Here is a 21,788-nt window from a genome sequence, read left to right as displayed (position 1 = left end):
TGAGAGAGAGAGAGAGAGAGAGAGAGAGAAGGAGAGAGAGAGAAACATTGATTTTGTTTGTTTGTTTCACTTATGTCTGCATTCATTGGTTGTTTCTTGTATGTGCCCTGGCTGGGGATTGAACCCACAACCTTTACGTATGGGGATGATGCTCTAACCAACTGATCTACGGGGCCAGGGCCCTAGTGACTTCTTCTAACGAATAGAACCCCGCACAGTTATGGGATACACTTCTGGGATTAGGTTACGAACAACCATGTCCCCTGTCTTGTCACACTCTGTTGTTGGCACTCGCTCTTGCCCTCTTGCCTGCTCACCATCGGGTTGTGAGATGCTCTGTGCAGAGGCCCACATGGCAAGGAGCTGAGGGAGGCCTCTGGCCAACAGCCTGAGAGGAAACCAGGCCTCAGTGTAATAGCCCACGAGGACCCAAATCCTGCCAGCAGCCACAGGAGGGGGCGTGGAAGCTGACCCTGACCCAGGCCACCCTTCTTATTTTCCATCACCATTTATCCCTCTGTGCCCTCTTCCACCTCCACCCACCCTCCCCGCTGCCATCACCACACTGTTGTCCATGTCCATCAGTTCTCTTTCCTTTTTCTTTTTTGCTCAGCGCTCCCTCAACCCTTCCCCACCCCCAACCAGAGCTGTCTGCCCAGGTCACTCTTGAGATGACTGCATCCCTGAGGACACCTGGTTTGCTCTCCGAGGGCCTGAGGGCCCAGCTAAGCCTTCTCTGGATTCCTGAGCCACAGAAAGTAGGAGATGATACATGAGTGTTGTCTTAAGCTGCTCAGTTTGGGGGGAATTAGCTTTGCAGCAATCGGTAACTAATGCACCCCCTAAATGGGATTTCACTTCTGGGGATTAGGTTACAAACAACCAGGTGGTTTAAAGGTGGCCCTTAGTGATCCTGGCCTCCACTACCCATCCCCTTGTGCAATCCCCTCCCTTTGAGTGTGGCCTGGACCAGGTGACTTCTTTTTTGTTAAGTTTTTTTTTTTAACTTATTGATTTGATTTGATTTTTTAAAATGTACAGTATATTTTTATTGATTTCAGAGAGGAAGGGAGAGGGAGAGAGAGATAGAAACATCAATGATGAGAGAGGATGAAGGCAAGGGCAGTTGGAGGGGGAAGAATTGAGACCAGACATGTGGTACCTGTGATGGGGATCACAGACTCACATTATCCACCCCGGGGAGAGACAGGACCTAACCTCTCTCTATTCCTGTTTCTGTTGCTGTGGCAACAGGGGGTTATCTCTCAGGGCGGTCCCTTCCAGGTACGGCCACTTTCCTTGCAAGAAAGGCCTTTCTAACCAGAGCAAAATCTTTCTCCCTACAAAAGGGAGAGGAGCAGACACATGTAGGTGTGGAGTCAGAAAGTCCTGGGTTCAAATCCCAGCGCTGCCACTTACAGATGTGTGGCCCCGAGCAGACCCCATCACTCTTCAACTCCTCCTCTGTGCAATGAGATGGCATTGGCATCTGCCTGGGGGGCTGTGCTGAGGTCTCAGCGGCATGAACTCGGCATGTCCTCAGCACAAGGCCTAGTGCATGGTAGCCGCTCAGTATTACTCCCCGTTTCTACTGCTACAGCTTCGCAACAGCTGCACGTGTTGAGTCCTTCCACCAAGACATGTGTCTTCATTCTTCCCCCTTGAATCTGGGCAGGCGCTGGACTTCTAGACCAGCAGGATGTGTTGAAAATGACCTGTGCTTAGTGTCAGGGCCCCCGACTCAAGAGCCTGCAGCTGTCACTCCTGTCTCTTGGGACTCTCACTTGGGGGCCCTGAGCTGAGTGTGAGGAGCCTAATTGCCCTGAGGCCGCCACGCTGAAGAGGCCGCACGTGGGAGCTCCGGTCCACAGTTCCAGCTGTGCTCAGCTCTCCACCCTCCGTGCCAGGTGTGGAGTGGCGCGGCCTCAGATACTCCAGACCAGCCCGTCCACCCACTGAATGCCGCCAAGCGACCTCCGTCAGTGACACATGAAACGAAAGAACGACCTCAAGGAGCCCTGTTGGAATTCCTGGCACAAAACTAGGAGAGACAATACAGTCGTTGTTCTTTTAAGCTGCTAAATGTTGGGTATTTTGTTGCATAGCTACAGATAATAGGAGCAACCGTAGTTCACTGTTTTCTTCCAGAGGGACCTGCCAACCCTCGTGGCTGCTGCTCACATGATGGTATTTTAAAAAATATATTTTTATTAATTTCAGAGAAGAAGGGAGAGGGTTAGAGAGATAGAAACATCAATGATGAGAGAGAATCATTGATGGGCTGCCTTCTGCACGCCCCCTACTGGGGATCGAGCTGGCAACTCCGGGCATGTGCCCTTGGCCAGAACCGAACCTGGGACCCTTCAGTCCACAGGCTGATGCTCTATCCACTGAGCCAAACCGGCCAGGGCACATGATGGGGTTTCAAGGACGATTGTGATCAACAGTCTTCTGCACAGTGAAAGCCCAATGACGCACAGAGCCCTCAGCGTGGTCTGCCCCGCTGTGCCCGTTAGGACCGTGTCCAGCATGATTTAACAAAAGAGGAAATGATGGCCTCACAACGCCTTCAGGCATGGCTGGACCCAGGTGCTCGAGTGGTGTTGTCCGGCTCCCTTTCCTCTGTGATGCCTTTGTCTCAGGCTTTTCCCATGAAAACAAAAGCAACGCAGCTTCACATCCTCTGAGGACCATCTCGCTGCAAAGACTAACGGCCATTTTCCCAGCATAAGGCTCACTGAGTCTCTTTGGTTCGCGGCGAGGTTACCCCATCAGAGCCAATCACTGTGGCCAAGGGGGTGGATGGCCTGGGAGTCCACAGAGAGGGCCTCCTCCATCCAAACCATATGGAGTAAGAATGGGGAGGAGGGGTTCTCCAAGAGAAAACAAAGGGGACTGGCCCAGGGGAGGGGTGAATGAATGGCCGGGCAGCAGAACTATCCACAGCCACCTGGGCAGTAAAAGGAGAGTGAAAAATCACCTCCTTCATCCGATGGCATCCTCTGCTACTGCAGGCAGGGATCACAGCACTGCTTCAGATCTGCAGGGGGATGTTTTTCCCATCTAATGCTGCTTGGCTTCATCTCCCCCCTCTCCCCCCGGCCCCTACCACGTCAGGGATGCAGACATTAGAAAGTTTTCCCTCTCCACGTCTGTCCCAAGCACAGGGAGGCTCTCAGGGGCGTGGAGATGAGCAAGACTAGGCCCAGGACCCCCTCCACCTTTGTTGATCGGTCACCCCTTGACTTCTAGAGTCAAAATGATTCAAGGGAGACAGCTGAGACGGGAAGCAAGTTTTTCTCCTGGAATGGATGGCCCAAAGCAGGGCTAGGTGAATACTTTCGGGGCCAAAACAAGCCCCATTGTCTGCGCACAGCTGGAGTGTCTCCACTGGGTGGACGAATGGGCACCTGATTTGTCAGAAAGCGGGAATGTTGCCTGTAATGCGTGTGTCCATGTAAGTATCAGCAACACAAGCCGTCCACTGCCCAAGAGCAGCTCACAATGCGCTCAGGCCACAGGGCTGCAGACACAGTGCGGTTTCCAGAACCTTGGCTCTCCAATGAGAGAACGTTTGCACGTGACCCTCAAATTCTGGTACAATCTGACCATTTCACAGACGGGTACACTGAGGCTTAGAGGGGCCCTGGCATGTAACTGGCCCAGGTCATCCAGCAGAGTGACCATTAGGATGTAGTCCCTCTGGCAGGCCACCTCTCCCTCCCTGCTTGGTTTTTGTTGTTGTTGTTGAGAATCCTCCCCCGAGGATATCTTCCCATTGATTTTTAGAGAGAGTGAAAGAGGGGGAGAGACGGAGAGAGAGAAACATCCATGTGAGACAGATACAATGGTTGGTTGCCTCCCGCACGTGCCCTGATCAGGGGGCTGCAACCCAGGTACGTGCCCTCGACTGGAATCAAACCCGGGACCCTTCGCTCTGCAGGTCGGTGCTCTATCCACTGAGCAAACTGCCGAGGGTCCTGCTTGGTATTTTTATCTGAGTTAGCACTCAGGTCCCTGAGAGGTGGGAAAGTTTGTTCTTTCATTTTGCAATCGGCCCTGACACACGGTGAAGGCTGGGAAGGGAGGAGCCATCAAGGCGATTACCCCCAGCCCTTTACGTGGCAAATATTTATGAAGCGCCCCCTGTGCCGGGCTGCAGACCACTGCAGGGGCGATGAACGCCCCGGAGTGCTCAGCGGCAGCCTGGGCTGGGGACGGACACAGGGACGTCCGCATGTACCACAGACAGGGACGTTCCAGGAGGAAAAGCACGGATGTTTTCCAGCACGTGCCACGGGCACCCTGACGGAGCCTGGGGCTCAGGACGGCTCCCGGAGGAAGTGACCTTTTAGCTGAGCTGTGAAGACATCTCCATAGGACCTGACCGTCCACGCTGCCAGGACAGCCTGTTCCCTGCCGCCCCCTCACTGCATGCCCGCCGCAGCCGCCAGCAGCCCCTAGCCTGCCAGGGACCTTCTAGTAACCCGCTTCCTGACTCTGACGACACCTTCTTGGAATTCGGAGGTTGATGATGCAGAGAGGAATCCGGGCCGCCTGGCCTCTCTTCCTCTCAGCATCCCCTGGGGAAGAAAGTTCTTGTGGGTTTTTCCCTTTCCACATGTTCCAGAACGTGTCAACTTTCCGGCCAGCTGCCTCCTCTGCTCCTCCCTCCCCTGCCTGGCAAGCCCTCACCCTCCTCGCGTCCCTGACCCACTTCCTCCCAGACTGCACTGGGTCTCCTCCTCTCTGCTCCCCCTGCCCCAGAGGGCGCCTTCCACCCTAGCCATGACCCTGCTGTCACTGCCCCCATGCCCATGAGTTTCCGGAGCACAGGCTTGTGGCTTCGTGGCTACTGGTCTCCCCTGTGGCCCAGTGATGCCTACCCTTAGAAAGCCTTCAGCATCGGTCGGGCTCTCTAATGGAATCACCAGGTTCTGCACTCCTGAGCTCGGTGACCCTGAGCAAGTTACGTAACCCCCATTTCCTCTTCTTTATTTATTTTTTAAAAAATATTTTTATTGATTTCAGGGAGGAAGGGAGAGGGAGAGAGAGAGAGAAACATCAATGATGGCCCTACCTGGTTTGGCTCAGTGGATAGAACGTCAGCCTGTGGACTGAAGGGTCCCGAGTTCGATTCCGGTCAAGGGCATATGCCTGGGTTGCAGGCTTGATCTCCAATAGGGGGTGTGCAAGAGGCAGCTGATCATTGATGCTTCCATCTCTCCCTCACCCTTCCCCTCTGAAATCAATAAAAATATACCTTAAAAAGAAAGAAAGAAAGAAAGAGAGAAAGAGAGAAAGAAAGAAAGAAAGAAAGAAGCCGAAACCGGTTTGGCTTGGTGGATAGAGCGTTGGCATGTGGACTGAGGGGTCCCAGGTTCGATTCCGGTCAGGGGCATGTACCTTGGTTACGGGCACATCCCTGGAGGGGGGGTGTGCAGGAGGCGGCTGATCGATGTTTCTCTCTCATTGATGTTTCTAGCTCTCTATCCCTCTCCCTTCATCTCTGTGAAAAATCAATAAAATATATTTAAAAAGTAAAAAAGAAAAGAAATATCAGTGATGAGAGAGAATCATTGATTGGCTGCCTCCTGAACACCCCACACTGGGGATGGAGCCTGCAACCCAGGCCTGTGCCCTGAAGGGGAACCTAGCCATGACCTCCTGGTTCATAGGTCAGTGCTCAACCACTGAGCCACACAGCCGGGGCCATTTCCTCCTCTTTAAAATGGGAATGACAGAGTCCCTACCTCCCGTGTTGGTGAAATGGGAGCTCCGCAGAACTGGAAGCCTGTACTTCCCATTGCTAACAAAGCCCTGGGTAGACAGTGGGGAAGATGTGTCAACAACCGTCCCCCGGGTTGACTATGCGGCCACCCCGTTACTAAACCTTGGCCGTACAAAGAATTGTTGGCAAAGTGTTCTGCTTCCCACGGATTGTTGGTCCCAGCAGAATCCCCCAAGTCGCTTTCAGGCTCTCTAACCACTAGGGTTCAAGTACGGGCACACGGGGTGCGGGGAGCGAGTTGAGCCGGAGGTCACAGCGGGAGGTCAGAGCCGGGTGCTGGGCGCGCGTCCCGAACGCCCAGTCACAGCTCTGCACGCGGCCCCACCGCGCGAGGTCGCCCGGCGCGCACGGCGGGAGGTTCCGGGCAACAGCCGCCTGGATCCGTGTGCACAGCCCGGTGCGCCCGGCCCGCGCCCGCCGCCCTCTGACTCACCGAGGGGCGTGTGCGGGCGGCGCCCGGCCCGCGGGCCTCTGCACTCGCCCCGGCGGCGGCCGCTATAAAGGCAGCCCGCGCGCTCCGCTCCGCAGCGCCTCCTGGAAGTCCAGCCACCAGTTTCTCGTCTGTCCTCGGATCCCGCCACCGTTCAGCTCGCCATGGACCCCAACTGCTCCTGCGCCACCGGTGAGAGGGCCTGGTCCGGGGCTGGGGATGCCGGCGCCCTGCTCCTCTGGGCCCCAGGGTGCTAACAGTCCTTAAAGCGGCCGGTGCGCGTTTCTCCACGGCCCTCCGTTTTACCGACAGTGGGTTGTGGAGCTGGGTCGTTGTGGACCTGGGACGCTAACGCGGCTCCGGGCCCCCTTCTCTGGTTGGGATCGGGGACCATTCGCACCTGTTTTTCTTCTTGCAGGTGGCTCCTGCACCTGCGCCGGCTCCTGCAAATGCAAAGACTGCAAATGCACCTCCTGCAAGAAGAGTGAGTGCAGTCTCCTCTTCTGCTCCCTACCTGCCCCTCCCGCCCCCACCCTGCATGCCCTCCGCCCCGAGGGGAATTTAAACAGGGCCGTTGGCGCCCCTAGGGAAGGTGGCACCGCCTCCACCATGGCCCCTGTTGCGAAGGACGGGATTTCTTACTGATCTTTTCTCCCAAACGCTCATCTCTGCCGCCCCTTCTCCTCCAGGCTGCTGCTCCTGCTGCCCCGTGGGCTGTGCCAAGTGCGCCCAGGGCTGCGTCTGCAAAGGAGCCTCCGACAAGTGCAGCTGCTGTGCGTGACGCGTGATGCGGTAGAGAGCCAGATCCGGTTGTAAATAGAGCCACGTGTACAAACCTGCTTTTTTTTTTGTACAACCCTGACCCGTTTGCTACATTCCCGTTTTTATTTCTAGAAAACACTTGAAAGATAATAAAAGTTGTTGGCTTTATTCTGAGTCTGTTTTCCTTGGTGTACCCACCAGGGCTGGTGGGGGGACTGGGTGGGAAGGGAAAGGAAGGGACCTGGCCAGGACTGAAGTGTTGTTATTCCCTAACGGCCTTCAGGCAAGCCTCGTGGCCTCACCAAAGGCTCTACGGCATTGGGTGGATACGGGTCCCCTCTGTGGTCACAGCAACGTTGATGGCACAGAAACTTATCAATCCAGAATGCTCCTTCTCTGTGGTTTCCCGGACCCACTTCAGAACCTCACTGCATGGAAGGCTTGAAAAAGATAAAGTACCTGACTTGCTTGATTCTGATGTGGGCTTTAAAATCCTTGTAGAGAAGCCCTAGCCAGTTTGGCTCGGTGAATAAGAGTGTCGGCCTGCAGACTGAAGGTTCGGTTCCGCCCAACTGGCGCATGCCCGGGTTGTGGGCTCGATCCCCAGTGTGGGGGGTGCAGGAAGCAGCTGATCAATGCTTCTCTCTCATCATTGATGTTTCTATCTCTCTATCCCTCTCCCTTCCTCTCTGAAATCAATAAAGAAATATATTTTAAAAAAAATAAAATAAAATCCTTGTAGTGAAGAAGCAGTTCTTTCCCCCTAATCCATCCCAGACCTACATTTTGGTAAATAATAATTACTATGAAATGGCGTAAAAGATACACAAGCCACATTTTTAGATTCAGGACACATTTTCCATGTAGAGAGAACAGATACGAGATTTTAAAACGCTGCCCACGGCTCAGCGGAAGGGCGCCTTGAACACTGGAGACAATTCACAAACGCCCCCAAAGCGTGGACCACACACCTGGAGTACCACTGTCCCCGTTTGAACGTGGCTCTGAATCTGCAAGTTCCTCCGTAGGGCAGGCTCAAACCTGGCCCTCCTCCAACATCCAGCTCCTGGCTGTTTGAAACCAGCAAAGTGCCCAGGCTTCTTTTCCCAGTTAGAGGGAGGGGTGGCTGAAAATAGTTCCCGGTGAGGCACCTCCCCCCACCCCAGCCCCCAGCAGTCACTCCCCATCCCACCCCACCCCCATTAGCCTGTGCAGGGTGATGCCAGGCTCTGCAGTTCAGAAGCAGTGACTTGTAATTAATGACGACGGTTAGTGCCCCTGGCTATTTGTAGAAGGAGTTGCTATTTGATGTAAAATCAAAGAGAAAGACAAATCACAGGGACCCGAGTCAGGACCCTGCTTGCCTGCAAGGCCCTGTGAAAAGGGATCGTAAGAGCCAGCCTGTGCCAAGCACGTGGGTTTGGTGTCACTCAGCCTGGTTCCAGCCTGCTTTGCCACAAGTGGTATGTCCTGCCGAGTCGCTGAAACTCTCCCAGCCTCCGCGCCCCCATTTGTAAAAGGACGATCATATCTCTAAGGGAGGAATAAGCCATAGTGTCCGGCTCCAGGGTAGGCTTAATAAACGGTGGCTGTTCAGATCTGTAGGGAGCAGCTATAGGGTAAAGCCTCGGACTGACCTGTGGCACAGCTTGGAGGGGAGAGCCCTCCAGCACAATTAAACTTGACCTTACAGTCCTCCCTTGTTCCTAGGTAGCTAATGGGCTGTGGGAAGTGCAGCAAGTGCTGCCAAAACAAGGCTTGAATAACAAAATAGATTTGAAACTCACAAGAACATGTAAGCATGTTGACCACTCCCCGAGTTTTGATTTGTGTAATCTGACTATCAGTTTACAGGCTGGGTCACTGTTTCCTCATCCAGGCACAGTGATCCCACCTGGCCCCAACTATATTCTCTTGTCCCCTCTTCTTTAATCCTTCACCACCCCTCCTCAGGTTCACCCCTGGCTGTGCTGGATGCGGTTCAATGATCACTATGCCCATTCGTGTAGAGATAATCCTTTTCCATCCCACCATGCACCTGGAGAAAGGCTCATTGGTTTAGAAGCATTACTCCGGCCCGGCCGGCCATTGTGGCTCCGTTGGTTAAGTGTCCTCCCATGCAACAAAAGCTGCCGGCTCAATTCCCAGTCAGGGCACATGCCCAGATTTTAGGCTGGATCTCCATGTGGGGGGGTGTGCAGGAGGCAGCCAATTGATGACTCTCATTGATGTTTCTATTTCTCTCCTTTCCTCTTTCTATAAAATCAATAAAAACATTTTTTTTTTTAAAAAAAAAGCATCACTCTGGGTTGGACATTAGGGTGGGATTAAGAATGTGCTGACCCGGAGCCAGGAAGATAGAAGTCACCTCCTGTGAAAGCACCCTGGGACAAGACGGTGGACACCACGCCTTTCCCCCCTGTCATTCATCCTCACGGGGCCAGGGAGACTGCAGATGGAAGGGCTGAAGCGATTATGTCATTTTCCAGGGAAGCTAAACCACCTGCTCAAGAAGTCACAGGTCTGAACCTATGCTCCAGGTGGCTTCCCTCCCTGGCCACAGCGAGCTGGTCACCCTGTCACTGGCTGCTCAACCCTGCCTCTCACAAGGAGAGCCACAAGGGGTTTTCCAGAAGAGCCATTTGTGCCCCTGGCTGGAGAGATGAGAAACAGCTGAGTGTTCTTGCCACGAATGCCACTAAGCCAGGTGCCAGCATCCTCACCTTCCCTGGGAAATGTGCGTGGAGGGCCGTGGGTGAGGCCATGACGCTGCATCTGCCTGCAGCGCGTGTCCCACCTGTGTCACTTAGACCACGTGACATACCCTCTATGTGGCTCAGCCTCCTTCACTGTCAAGGGGTAACGTGAGCCACATGGGTCACAGGATTGAATGAATGTGTACAGGACAGAACCTACATGAGCGCTGGCACGTGGCGAGTGGTCTACAATACACCTGCTTGTCTTAGGACTGTTCTACGTAGCTGGGGGGACATATGTTTGCCTCCAGCTAAATAAGCCAGGGCTGGTGTGCCAGGCCGTGTGTCCCGTGTTGTCCATGAGGATGTGACCTGCAGACCAGAGTCCTTCCCTCTTCCACTGATTGTGATCGGCTCAGGAAATCCAAAGGAACCTGCCATTTGTGCTTTGAAATGATTCATATTTTCTTAAATACATCCCCATGGAAAGCCGACTCTTTACCACTGATAGCAAGAAACTGTATGATGGGAGACATTGGAGCTAGCCAGATGATTTCATTGTTATAATAATAATAATATAATTATATTACTATAAATATTTCTATTATTAATCATTACGCACATCATTATGATAAATATCTATATATCTCACTTGTATTGCTGCCACAGTGGGTGAGCTGGCAGCTTGCTCTGGTTTAAATGGCTTCGAGCCTTAGAGAAGTGTTGTCAACAGACCTCAGCCGCAGGCTGGCGATCCGGGACCCTCTCCGCCTTCCCTGGGAGCCTCGCTGGATTCCACCGAGCACAGATTCCCCGCTGTGTCCCCGTGGGCGAGTGGTTTAGACTCCGCGTGCTGCAATGGTCCCGTTAGCAGAAAGGGCTCCTACATAATAGGAGTGTTTCCCTTATATGGCTGCTGTGAAAGCACAGAGAGCCAGAGTGAGGGAACCATGGCCTGCCCCTTACGAAGGGCTGTGTCCTCATCAGCCGGGGACGGGGAAAACACTCTTCTGGCAGTGATGCTGCGGGAGACAGGCAGGCCTGAGCAGAGCAAGGACGATGGGCCGGGTACAGAAGGTGGCCAGGGCAGAGAGCCCTGGGTGTCTAGCAAAGGACAACTGTAGGGGGGACCTCACGCCCAGCGTGACCTTCCCTCCCCCAGCCTATCGCTGGTCTTGAGGCTGGGACCCCTGACCTTTCCTCCCTAGAAAGAACATCGAGGCCTCAGTTGTATTTCAGCTCCGGGCCCAGAGAAGCAGCAAAACCAGACAAGCCACCCCATGGCTGGCCTCGGGCCCAGCTGCACTGAGTAAGGACCCCTGCCCTGGCACCCACCAATCAATCTGTGGCACCCGTCCCTGAGTGAACACAGCTGAAAGCTGCTGAACATTCTATGACGATCCTCCGAATCCTTCCTTAGCCAGAACTCAAGTACCCATGTTGCTGAACCCAGGTCCCCTGTGACCCCACCAGTCTAACCCTGGTGCCCTGCCCGCTGCCTAGACCAATATTCCAAGCCACGTCTTCCCATCACCTAAAATGATGCTTCCTCTGGGCTAGCGAGACTGCGGACCCTCTGGGAGTGGGGGTACCAGCAGGCTGTGGGGAGCACTAGCATTTTCTGCAAAGGACCTGGCAAATGTGTCCATGGATCCCCCAGAGGAGACTGGAAGGGGGAAGAAGGCAGGGGCCTGTGCTAGCCAGGTGCAGTGTACCCCAGAAAGGGGGCTGTCGGCCCAATGTGGGGGGTGGGGGGTGAGCAAGGAGAAGAAATGAGGCTGGGAGGCCAAGGTCCCATTGCACACGGTCCTCTGCACACAACTCCCTCCTTTCTCCCCCTCCTGCCAGGTCAAGGACAGGAAGGGGAGGGGGTGTTGCACACGGCCTCTTTGTCTGAGGTCAGTGGCAGGGGGTCCAGGGCCGGGGAAGATGGTGAGGTCACCGGGGCTGGATTCCAGTAAGAAGGCCGTGGAGATCAGGAGTGGCTGCCCCGGGTGGAAATTGGGAAGGGTCAGGCCTGAAGGCTGGATACCGTGTGCCACACGGCACACAAGCCGCTCGGCATAATCAGGGGCAAAGGTGGGGCCCCGCGCGGGGCGCACAGAGCTCAGCGGGGCGGGTGGAACAGTGCACCCCACCCAGCAGGTGCGCTCAGCCCAGACAAACGCTGGGAGCCGCCCGGTTCCGCGGGACGGGCGCAAGGGACAGAGCCGGGGTGCAAGAGCCGGGGCGTGGCCTCTGCACCCGGGCCGCCTCTTCTGGGTAGAAAGTGAGCACGCGGGCTCCTGGGCGCCACCACGCGGTGCACCAGCGCAAGTGCCTCTTCTCCTCTTGCTTTGGACCAACTGCCTCATCTCTGCAGGAAATGGACCCCAACTGCTCCTGCCCAACTGGTAAGGACCCCCGGCTCTGGACCTCAGGAGGCCCCTTCCTCACCCTGAGGCGAGAGGAGGGAGTATTTGGAGCTTAAGAGGAAGCAGACTCCTGAGAGAGAGAGAGAGAGAGAGAGAGAGAGAGAGAGAGAGAGAGAGCAGCTTCTGTGCTTTCTCCCTGGCCAAGCGCCTCCGTCATCCTGTTCAAGCATTTGCAGCCTCCCAGTGGTTCCTGTTGGAGAGGCCTGAGGTTCGAGGTTGTCCTGCTCCACATCATCAGGTGGTCGGGGGCTGCTGGCCGGGACTCTAAGTTGTCCCTGCTGGTTGGAGGCAGGGAACAGTGTGTCTTCTGGGCTGAGGACATAAGGTCCTGGCCCCCAGACTCAGCCTAACTGAACTGGGCCTGGAGCCTGGGACCATCCCTGGGGGTAAACACAGGGAGTGCACCGCCCTCTCTAGCAGAAGGGCGGAGAAGGTGGGGAAGGGCAGCATCTGTTCCGTGTGGGACAGGCGTTCCCGGGGCTGGCCCTGCCCAGGGGAGGGGGTGCGGGAGCCGAGTTGAGGGACTGCTGTCTCTCCTGCATCACGCATCTCACTGCCTGTCTTTCTCTTCCTCGCAGGTGGCTCCTGCGCCTGTGCCGGCTCCTGCAAATGCACCTCCTGCAAGAAGAGTGAGTGAGGGCCCTTCCCCGGGAAGCTGGGGGCTGGGGAGTGTGAGGAGGGAGCCCTGAGCTGGTTGGGAGAATTGGTCTTCCTATCCAGATCAGGAGAATTGGTCTTCCTTTGCCCCTGGGAAGCTGTCACTGCCTCTGCAGGCTCTCTGCCCTGCCCTGTCCTGGGCTCGGATGGGGCAGGCCAGCTTTCTCCTGGTGAAACCCAAACCCTAGTGGTCTTACTAACTGTTTCTCCATAGAGCATGCTCTTTTGTTCTCATGGTCCTTTGAAGCCCAGGGCTGTGCCAGGCCTGCTGTTGGGCAGGGAGGGGCCTGTAGTCATCTCTGGCCCCTCATTTTCCCTGCTGTCCCCAGGCTGCTGCTCATGCTGCCCCACGGGCTGTGCCCATTGTACCCAAGGCTGCATCTGCAAGGGAGCGTTGGACAAGTGCAGCTGCTGTGCGTGAAGTGGGCGGGGGGGGGGGGGGGGGGAGAGCCTGCTCCCCGATGTAACCAGAGCAACATGTTCAAACCCGCTTTTTTGTTTCAGTCCACCCTGACCCGTTTGCCACATTCTCTTGCCTGTGAAATATGTGAAAGATAAGAAAAGTGGTTGAGTTTGCGCTGACTCTGGTTTCTTTCCTGTGCAACACGAGGGAGGAATGTTGTGCCCACAGGGCTGGGTTGGAGACTGGGCTGGATCTTCAGAGAGCTGAGTGCCAGACGGAACAGTTAGTCTCCAAAAAGCGAGCGCCTTAAGGCAGGAAGGGATGTCACTGAGGGGCATCTGCTGTCAGTGCAAGAGCCTCGGGCACACGCTGTGCGGGCCGCTTGCTTCGGAAGCGCTGGGGGAGGACCACTTTGTAGTCTGTAACATTCACGGGTGTGACTGTGGTGAAATAAAGTGGGTTACTAAGAAAAAGTTTGCCCTGGCCGGTTTGGCTCAGAAGATGGAGTGTGGGCCTGTGGACTGAAGGGTCTCGGGTTTGATTCCCGGTCAGGGCACATGCCCTTGTGGTGGGCTTGACCTCCAGTGGGGGGCATGCAGAAGGCAGCCAATCAATGATTCTCTCTCATCACTGATGTTTCTATCTCTCTCTCCCTCTCTGAAATCAATAAAAACATGTTTTTTTACAAAAAGAAAACATTGAAAGGAAAGTATACAAACCCATTTTGTCATTCAACACATGTAATTGCAATCCTATATAATAAAAGCCTAATATACTAAGTGTCCAGTCGTCTGTTCAACCAATCAAAGCGTAATATGCTAATGATGTGCTAAGGCCACTCAACTGCTCACTATGACGTAGTAGGTTAGCTTGCTGCTGGGGTCCAGCCGATCAGGACTGAGAGAGACAGGCCAGACACGCTCTGGAGCCCTCCCGCAGTCCCTCCCCAGCCGGCCAACCTCCCACATCCCACCCCAGCCCCCATCGTGCACTGGTGGGGTCCCTTGGCCTGGCCTGTGGCCTCTTGCAATCCAGGCTGAGGAACCCCCTTCAAGTGCATGAATTTCGTGCACCGGGCCTCTAGTAAATATATGAAGAACCAATAAGAAAGTTAGATATTTACAAACGCTGTGCACATTTCCACCAAAAGTGTGCACTGAGCACTTGAAAACAAGTCATGAACGGCCAGGTGCATGGAGCACACAGCCTGGGAGCCATGCACCCCCTCCCCGATATCCCCACAGGGAGCCATCGTTCTTGCCCAGTGTCTCTGACAGGGCATCTGCCACCCCCCTGAGAGCTCCCAGTGTGGTTTGGCTTTGAATCTCAGGAAGTCCCTCCCGAGTCAGACAGATATCTGCCCGCCTGCCCCCCCCCCCCCCCCAATCCAGCCCTTGACTACATGAAGCCGGCAGAGTGACTAGGGATGTGGAGAGAACTGCAGGGAGGTGCCCGGGGAAAGCCTTTGTTCAGCAAGGGGGAGGGTGCCTGAGCATTTACAGGTGAAGGACTTGGTGTCTGCCCAGGCGGGGTGCTGGCCTGCTCTCATTAGACAGGCGTGAGGCCTAAGGGACTTGTAATTAACGACAACGGTTGGCCCCGCTGGCTGTTGGTGGAGGGAATTGCTATTTGATGTAAAAATCAAAGAGGAAGTCAAGTCCAAGTCCCGCGGACCGGAGTCAGGACCGTGCTTGCCCGCAGGTGCCCTGGGTGACGGGGCTCTCAGCAGCCAGCCTGTGTGAGGCATCCTGGTTCACAGCCCACTGTGCCACTCCCTGGCCGTGTGACCGGGAGAAGTCCTTTTCCCCGTCTGCAGAAAGGAAATTATCTCTCCATCTGAGGAATAAGTGATCGTGTCCCGGCTCCAGGCCAGGGCAGAGCAAACAGAGGCTGTGATGATCACTATGCCCACACTGACATTCCTTTGGAGAGAATCCTTTTAACTCCCAGCATGCTCCTGGAGAAAGGCTCCTTGGTTTTGAAGCCTTTGCTCAGGGTCAGAGGCTAGAGATGGCATTAGAACCTGGCTGACCCCGTGCCAGGCGGAGTGTGGGTGGCCGGCAATGACCCCCTGAGACATGATGTCTCCGGGTGTTCCATCCGCCTCTTGTTATTCGAGCTGGAGAGGCCTTTGCGATAGGCCTGTTGTGCTCCTGGCTTGAGAGATGGCGAACAGGCTACGCACAGGGACATGACTGCCACTCTGCTCCTCCCGCTGCCTCTGGCCAGGTGTGCGGGTCCTCCTCCTTCATGTGATGCCACGTGCTGGGGGGAGGGGGAGGGCATGATGCTGCGGGCAGCCGGCGTGAGTGCCAACCCCAGCTGTGTCACCGGTCGCTGGGTGTCATTACCTGTCTGTGGCTCAGTCTCCTCCCCTGTGAAAAGGGAAAATAATAGTGTCTGGCTCTTAGGATTGAATGATCTCATACATGCAAAGAATTTAGAAGGATGCCGGGCACACCGTGAGTAACCTATAACATAGAACCTACAATCTAGAGCCTGCTCCCGATGTAACCAGAGCAACATGTTCAAACCCGCTTTTTTTGTTTCAGTCCACCCTGACCCGTTTGCCACATTCTCTTGCCTGTGAAATATGTGAAAGATAAGAAAAGTGGTTGAGTTTGCGCTGACTCTGGTTTCTTTCCTGAATGTTGTGCCCACAGGGCTGGGTTGGAGACTGGGCTGGATCTTCAGAGAGCTGAGTGCTAGACGGAACAGTTAGTCTCCAAAAAGCGAGCGCCTTAAGGCAGGAAGGGATGTCACTGAGGGGCATCTGCTGTCAGTGCAAGAGCCTCGGGCACACGCTGTGCGGGCCGCTTGCTTCGGAAGCGCTGGGGGAGGACCACTTTGTAGTCTGTAACATTCACGGGTGTGACTGTGGTGAAATAAAGTGGATTACTAAGAAAAAGTTTGCCCTGGCCGGTTTGGCTCAGTAGATGGAGTGTGGGCCTGTGGACTGAAGGGTCTCGGGTTTGATTCCCGGTCAGGGCACATGCCCTTGTGGTGGGCTTGACCTCCAGTGGGGGGCATGCAGAAGGCAGCCAATCAATGATTCTCTCTCATCACTGATGTTTCTATCTCTCTCTCCCTCTCTGAAATCAATAAAAACATATGTTAAAAAAGGAAAAGTTTGAGAGGAAGGTATACAAACCCATTTTGTCATCCAACACATGTAATTGCAATAAACATATGAAGAACCAATTTATAGTATCATCGTAGCATAGGAGCCGGGTTTCTACTTGCAGACAAGCACACCGGGCCCGCGGCGCCTTGCCCTGTCCCTATCAACCACGTGACCACGAAACCCTTGGCCCGAGGAGGGGAGCCTTTCTCCCACGAGAAGGACCGGCACCGCCATGTACAGCAGGAGCCAGACAGGCGTGTCCCTCACAGGTCCTGAAGGGCTCACCATTTCGCTATCCCCTGCACTATTTGTGTTCTTAATTTTTAAACCGCTATTTCCTTGACTATATTTCTATGAAAGGCAAACTTTTTACCACGACCGAAAATGAGAATCAGTTTACTTCCAGACATAGAAGGGAGCCACAAAGTCACCCAGCCTGTATTCCTTTTGTAGGTATCACGTTGTCACCCCCAGGATTCGGCTGACACAGGGAGGTGGTGAAGGACATACCCCTGGGCCAAAGGGAAGGTTCTTTCTCTTTCCTTTGGCAGGTGAGGGACTCAGATCCCGGCACCACTTCCCAGCACCCAGCCGGGCTGTTTACGAACTCCTGTGCCTCGTGTAGTCCTGGGATTTCCCTTCAGAGGTGGTAGGGTTTAAAGAGTGAAAGTGACTAAGCAGACTGGCACAGACTAACCCTTATGTAATTGTCAGGAACACCGAAAGGGAAATAACATTATTTCTTGCTTGTTATTTATGCCAGGTCAGCCTAGTGCCTAAAAAGGATCCCTTCCTTGGGGGGGCTGGGGGGAGGGAGATTGCATCCCATGCTTTGGGAACCTCCATCCTGGAATGGGGTGGACCCGCGAGGCTGAGCAAACCCTGGAAAGTTTAGGCAAAGGAGGACCAAGACAATATGCCTATTCGCGGCTTTAGTCGGGAGAATGGAAGAAAGGGGGAAGGGGTCGCTCCGTGCTCCGGCCGGCGTTGCTGTAAACAGGAAACAAGGACGGAGGGACATCTGTGCGGGGGGAGGAGGCAGGGGAGCAGGGGGTGAGGCAGGGGCAGGGAGTGAGGGGTGGAGGTCACATCCACCACGTTTCTGCACACAACTCCGGGCCTCCAGCCAAGTCAGGGGAGTGCGCACAGGCTGGGTTGCACCCGGGCTCAGAAAAGGGTGAACAAGAAGACGAAGAGGAGGGCAGGGGGTGGGGAAGACTTCTAGGACTCAGGGGCTGAGTTCCCGGAACTCCGGGAACGGGGTGGCTGCCCCCTGGGGGTAACTGGGCGGGGCCCGGGAGCTGGGACGCCGTGTGCCCCAAGCTCCTCCACGTGATCGGGCGCCCAAGGTGCAGCCCGCACGGTGCGCACGGAGGCCAAGGGCGTCCCAGCTCCCGGGCCCCGCCCAGTTACCCCCAGGGAAGCAGTGCGCACGGCCCGGCCCCGGGCGCTGCGGGCGGCACGGAGCCGGCGGGCGGGCGGGGTGCAAGGCCGGGGCGGGGCCGCTGCGCCCGGGCCGCCTCTTCTGGGCCATAAAACCAGCGCGCGGGCTCCTCCAGGCCACCACGCGCCGGACAAGAACGAGTGCCCTGTCTTCTCTCGCTTTGGGATCCCCAGCCTCACCTCTGATCGAAATGGACCCCAACTGCTCCTGCGCCACTGGTGAGCACCCCGGCTCTGGGCCTTGGATGCCCCTTTCCCAGGCACAGGACGGGGGTCCTTGGGGTGGAGCAGGGGGTACCTGGACTGTGGCTGTGGGATCCTGTACTCGGTCAGTGCGTCCTTCCTAGCCTAGCTGCGGAGAGCATTTCCCGTCGCCCTTTGCCTCTGTTTTAGAGTTGAGGGTCCCGAGGCTCAAAGCTGCTGTTTCCCAGGTGGACCAGTGGGTCAGGGGGGTTTGCTGGACTGGGACCCAGTGTTCTGTGCACGACTTGCTGGGCGGTGGGGACGTTGCCTGTTTGCAGTTCAGGATATAGGATCCTGGCCCCAGCCCCAGTCTGTCTGGGCTGTGTCTGGAGCCTGGGACCTCCCTTTGGGGTAAACCAGGAGGGTCCTACCTTCCTGGGAGAAAAGAGAGTGACTTTAACTTCCCGGAGTGGGAAAGGCGCTCCAGTCTGGGTCCGGACCGAGGAGGGCAGGGAGGGCAGGGGGGGGCAGGGGGGGCAGGGAGGGGCAGGGAGGGGCGGCTGACTGGCTGCCGTGTCTCCTGAATCAGGCATCTCACTGCTCATCTTTCTCTTCCTCGCAGGTGGCTCCTGCGCCTGCGCCGGCTCCTGCAAATGCAAAGAGTGCAAATGCACCTCCTGCAAGAAGAGTGAGTGAGGGCCCTTCCCTGGGAAGCTGGGGGTTGGACTAAGGCAGGAGGGAGCCCAGAGCTCAGCAGGCACCCGCGGACCAATGGCCCAGCATCCCTACCCCACTTCCCCAGCCACTGGATCAGAACCAGAGCTGAGAGAGCCGTGGGGTCCAACCTCTCCTTCTAGAACGGGACACTGAGGTCCAGGGCCGTCAGCAAATAGTGTCAGGGATGGAGCCCCAGCTAGAACCTGTCTCCTGACGATGGAGCCTTCTGACCCCTCTAGTGTCCTGACCCTTTATGCACCTGAGCGTGGTCTCTCCCACCTGCTGGTGCAGCCCTTTCCCCAAGCTTTCTGGACCCCCCAGCACTGCTGGGGCCGGGGTTTGCCCCTCCCTCATCTTGAGGACTTTCCTCACTTCATTGTATGGTCCTAGGAGGCTGGGGCCGTCTTCCATTGCCTTCCCCTCTACCCTCCCTCTACCTCCGGGCCTTGGCACTGCCTCTTTAAGCTTTCTGACCTGTCTGGGCTCAGGATGGCAGGGCAGCCTCTTCCTAGGGGGTGGGACCTTTCCCAAAGGTTCTAACCATTGTCTCAGGACAGTACCTGCCATCTGAAACTCGTTGGGGGTGTGTGGGGTAGCTTGTGCCAGGCCTGCTGTTGGGCAGGGAGGTGCCCGTAATGTGTGCTGACTTCTCCCTCTGCCCTTTCTCCCAGGCTGCTGCTCCTGCTGCCCCGTGGGCTGTGCCAAGTGCGCCCAGGGCTGCGTCTGCAAAGGAGCCTCCGACAAGTGCAGCTGCTGTGCGTGACGCGTGATGCGTGACGCGGGGAGAGCCTGCCTGGATGTAAATAGAGAAATGTCTACAAACCTGCATTTTCGGATATATTTTCATAAACCCTGACCCAGTTGCTATGTCCCTTTTTGTATGAAATATTTGAATGACAATAAACGTTTCGAGACTCTCTGGCTCCGTGTTCCTGATGGTGTTCTGGGAATATGGGGCTTGGTTCTCCACTGGGCTGTGAGGGGGCGGTGGGGAGTCGGCACAGGAAGTGGGGCGGGTGGAATGGGGCAGATGAGTCGCTTCCTGCTGTCTGGCCTGCCGCTGGCTGTCTCTCCGTTGTGAGTGGTTCCTCTACCCTCTTCTAGAATGAACTGGTCCCTGTCCTTTTAGTGTATCTGTGCCATGTGTGTATTCGTTTGGTAGCCACCTATGCTGCACCTGCTGTCTACACAGGCAGTGGGCTGTCCGTGGAGAGGTGCCTCGAAGCTCACAGACTGCTGGGGAGAGACATTTACCGAACAGGAGAAGCAAAATGGCTAAGACAGGATGTGCTGGGTGGGCCTGAGTGGAGAGACCTTGGCACTGAGATCTGAGTGCTGGGAGGGAAACGGGGGCGGGGGGGGGGGGGGGGGCGGAGAAGGCCAGCATGTCTGGGCCTGTGTGTGAGGGGTGTAGCTCAAGTTCCCTTTGGAGAGGGGAGCAGAGACCACGTGCCTCATTCATCGGAATGACTCCCCGCCTGGTTCCGCAGCTGAATCACGGTGGGGTGGAAAGGGCCCCAAGCCATCACCCTGCACCCCCGCCCAGCCCCAGCCTGACTTCTGAGATGTAAGATGGGCTAGTTTGGGGGGGAGGGGGGAGTGTTTTTTTTTTAAATATATTTTTATTGATTTCAGAGAGGAAGGGAGAGATAGAAACATCAATGATGAGAATCATTGACCGGCTGCCTCCTGCACGCTCCCCACCGGGGATCTAGCCCACAGCCCGGGCATGTGCCCTGACCGGGAATCGAACCGAGACCTCCCGGTTCATAGGTTGATGCTTACCCACTGAGCCACACCGCCGGGCAGGGACCTGTATATTTAACCAGCACCTAAGGTTGCAGCCCACGGACACGCTCACACGGAGTCGTTTGGTGAAATGAAGGGTTTCTGCAGGGCGTGTTCTACCCCAGCGGGTCTTTGAAGCCATCGCCCCGCCTGTGGCTGCGGGAACCTGGAGGGACCCGGTTCCTGTCGGTGGCAGGCAGGCTTGCTGTGACCAGAGGCTTCGTAGAGAGCGGACCTAGCTGAGGGGATGTCCCACGCCCCCTTGGGGGCTGGCACTGTGAAAACCGCCGCGGCATCGCCCGGCTGCGCCCCAGCCTGGCACGGACCTCGTGGGCTCGAGCAGGAGCGGGACATGGCACTGTCCTGTTCGCAAGTCCCCGTCCAAGGTCACAAACGTGCCCACCGTTTGCTCTTTCGCAACTTTCCCCTCAGGAACCGCAGCTGCCAAGCCTCTCCAGAGAAGGGGACGTGCTGTTTCCATTGCCCTGACTTGCGGTGTTTTACTTCCCAGCCACGTGGGAAGTGACGGCCTCACTCTGCCCCCACGCCCCGGCTCCCCAAGGGGTGGCGGGCACGGCCGTTATGGGTGACTGTTGGAGAGGTTCATCTACAATGATATTTTTCTGACTTCATATGGCTGCATCAGAACGCCTTGTATGACTCCAGAAGTTAATGCCTGGCTTCACTGGAAGGCAGTTAACTGCGTCGTCTCCGGAGCCAGGCCTGGCTGGAAGCAGAGCTCCACTGCTTAGGCAAGTTCTGTGGCCTGTCTGTGCCTCATATTTCCCATCTTGAAAATGGGTACAATAATAGTGCCTGCTCCATAGGGCTGTTGTGAGGTGACGTGTGTCTAGCACAGTCTCTGGCACATACTAGGTACTTAGTAAATGCTAGTTCCCACTCGGCCAGGCACAGTGCCTGACAATCAGTAGGCGATCCATAAGTGCTCTGTACTTGACTCCAGGAGCATTTATTGGACCCCTACTGTATGTACATCATTGTGCTGAGCACACAGAGAGAGGGGAGTTAACATATACACAAGATCCAATCTCTTTGCTGGAGGAGGACTTTTTTCAAATCCCCGTGGGATTCAGGGAGCATTTCTTTATCATTTCTAGATGCAGCTGCGGAGCTGGGGCAGAGAGTGAGCGAACTTTCCTGCCTCTGGAGAACAGCTCCATCCACACTGACTCTGGGCTCGCAGCTAAGGCAGAGGTGTGGAAGCCCGGGGGAGAGGGTGCGAGTCAGTCTGCCCAGGCCAGGAGAAAATCCCATCCATCCATCCATCCATCCATCCATCCAACCATCCATCCATCCAACCATCCATCCATCCATCCATCCACATGGTCACTTGTTGGCCAGACTGATTAGAGCATTGGT

The 21,788-nt window shown here is 55.8% G+C and overlaps 3 protein-coding genes and 1 long non-coding RNA gene across 5 annotated transcripts; 3 read left to right on the top strand and 1 right to left on the bottom strand.

Annotated features, from left to right (window-relative positions):
• The first annotated feature begins 6,298 nt into the window (after positions 1-6,298).
• Positions 6,299-7,151, top strand: LOC103295843 (metallothionein-2A). The gene is made up of 3 exons (XM_008152319.3): positions 6,299-6,413; positions 6,640-6,705; positions 6,911-7,151. Exons 1-3 carry the CDS (start codon positions 6,386-6,388, stop codon positions 7,000-7,002), a joined length of 186 nt encoding a protein of 61 aa, XP_008150541.1. The 5' UTR covers positions 6,299-6,385; the 3' UTR covers positions 7,003-7,151.
• On the bottom strand, positions 7,021-8,075 carry LOC129147702 (uncharacterized). Its single transcript, XR_008554971.1, has 2 exons — positions 7,955-8,075; positions 7,021-7,672 (listed from the first exon to the last, which is right to left on the bottom strand). It is a non-coding gene; the product is annotated as an uncharacterized LOC129147702 (long non-coding RNA).
• A 3,757-nt stretch (positions 8,076-11,832) lies between these two features.
• On the top strand, positions 11,833-17,299 carry LOC103295842 (metallothionein-1A-like). Of its 2 annotated transcripts, XM_054710894.1 has the most exons (5): positions 11,833-12,072; positions 12,672-12,722; positions 13,080-13,163; positions 16,399-16,546; positions 16,731-17,299. In XM_054710894.1, exons 1-5 carry the CDS (start codon positions 12,045-12,047, stop codon positions 16,900-16,902), a joined length of 483 nt encoding a protein of 160 aa, XP_054566869.1. In that variant the 5' UTR covers positions 11,833-12,044; the 3' UTR covers positions 16,903-17,299. The 2 variants fall into 2 exon arrangements, with proteins under 2 accessions (XP_054566869.1, XP_008150540.1); XM_008152318.3 differs by lacking the exons at positions 16,399-16,546; positions 16,731-17,299 and having other exon boundaries at positions 11,909-12,072; positions 13,080-13,189.
• A 469-nt stretch (positions 17,300-17,768) lies between these two features.
• Positions 17,769-19,541, top strand: LOC103295841 (metallothionein-1E-like). The gene is made up of 3 exons (XM_008152317.3): positions 17,769-17,939; positions 18,526-18,591; positions 19,292-19,541. The coding sequence occupies exons 1-3, from the start codon at positions 17,912-17,914 to the stop codon at positions 19,381-19,383; spliced, it is 186 nt and encodes a 61-aa protein (XP_008150539.1). The 5' UTR covers positions 17,769-17,911; the 3' UTR covers positions 19,384-19,541.
• Positions 19,542-21,788: the final 2,247 nt, after the last annotated feature.

Source organism: Eptesicus fuscus, chromosome 21 (genome assembly GCF_027574615.1).
Source record: "Eptesicus fuscus isolate TK198812 chromosome 21, DD_ASM_mEF_20220401, whole genome shotgun sequence".
Classification (NCBI taxonomy): Eukaryota; Metazoa; Chordata; class Mammalia; order Chiroptera; family Vespertilionidae; genus Eptesicus; species Eptesicus fuscus.
Note: the sequence above shows the minus strand (reverse complement) of the source record. Positions and strands in the feature narration are given on the sequence as shown.

Excerpts from the sequence above, each read along its gene's own strand:
- LOC103295842 (XM_054710894.1), top strand. The coding sequence starts at position 12,045 with ATGGACCCCAACTGCTCCTGCCCAACTG. Across the intron at positions 12,723-13,079 it reads ATGCACCTCCTGCAAGAAGA|GCTGCTGCTCATGCTGCCCC; the intron begins GTGAGTGAGGGC and ends TGCTGTCCCCAG. Across the intron at positions 16,547-16,730 it reads GACAGGCGTGTCCCTCACAG|GTATCACGTTGTCACCCCCA; the intron begins GTCCTGAAGGGC and ends TTCCTTTTGTAG.
- LOC103295841 (XM_008152317.3), top strand. The coding sequence starts at position 17,912 with ATGGACCCCAACTGCTCCTGCGCCACTG. Across the intron at positions 17,940-18,525 it reads CAACTGCTCCTGCGCCACTG|GTGGCTCCTGCGCCTGCGCC; the intron begins GTGAGCACCCCG and ends TCTTCCTCGCAG. Across the intron at positions 18,592-19,291 it reads ATGCACCTCCTGCAAGAAGA|GCTGCTGCTCCTGCTGCCCC; the intron begins GTGAGTGAGGGC and ends CCTTTCTCCCAG.
- LOC103295843 (XM_008152319.3), top strand. The coding sequence starts at position 6,386 with ATGGACCCCAACTGCTCCTGCGCCACCG. Across the intron at positions 6,414-6,639 it reads CAACTGCTCCTGCGCCACCG|GTGGCTCCTGCACCTGCGCC; the intron begins GTGAGAGGGCCT and ends TTCTTCTTGCAG. Across the intron at positions 6,706-6,910 it reads ATGCACCTCCTGCAAGAAGA|GCTGCTGCTCCTGCTGCCCC; the intron begins GTGAGTGCAGTC and ends CTTCTCCTCCAG.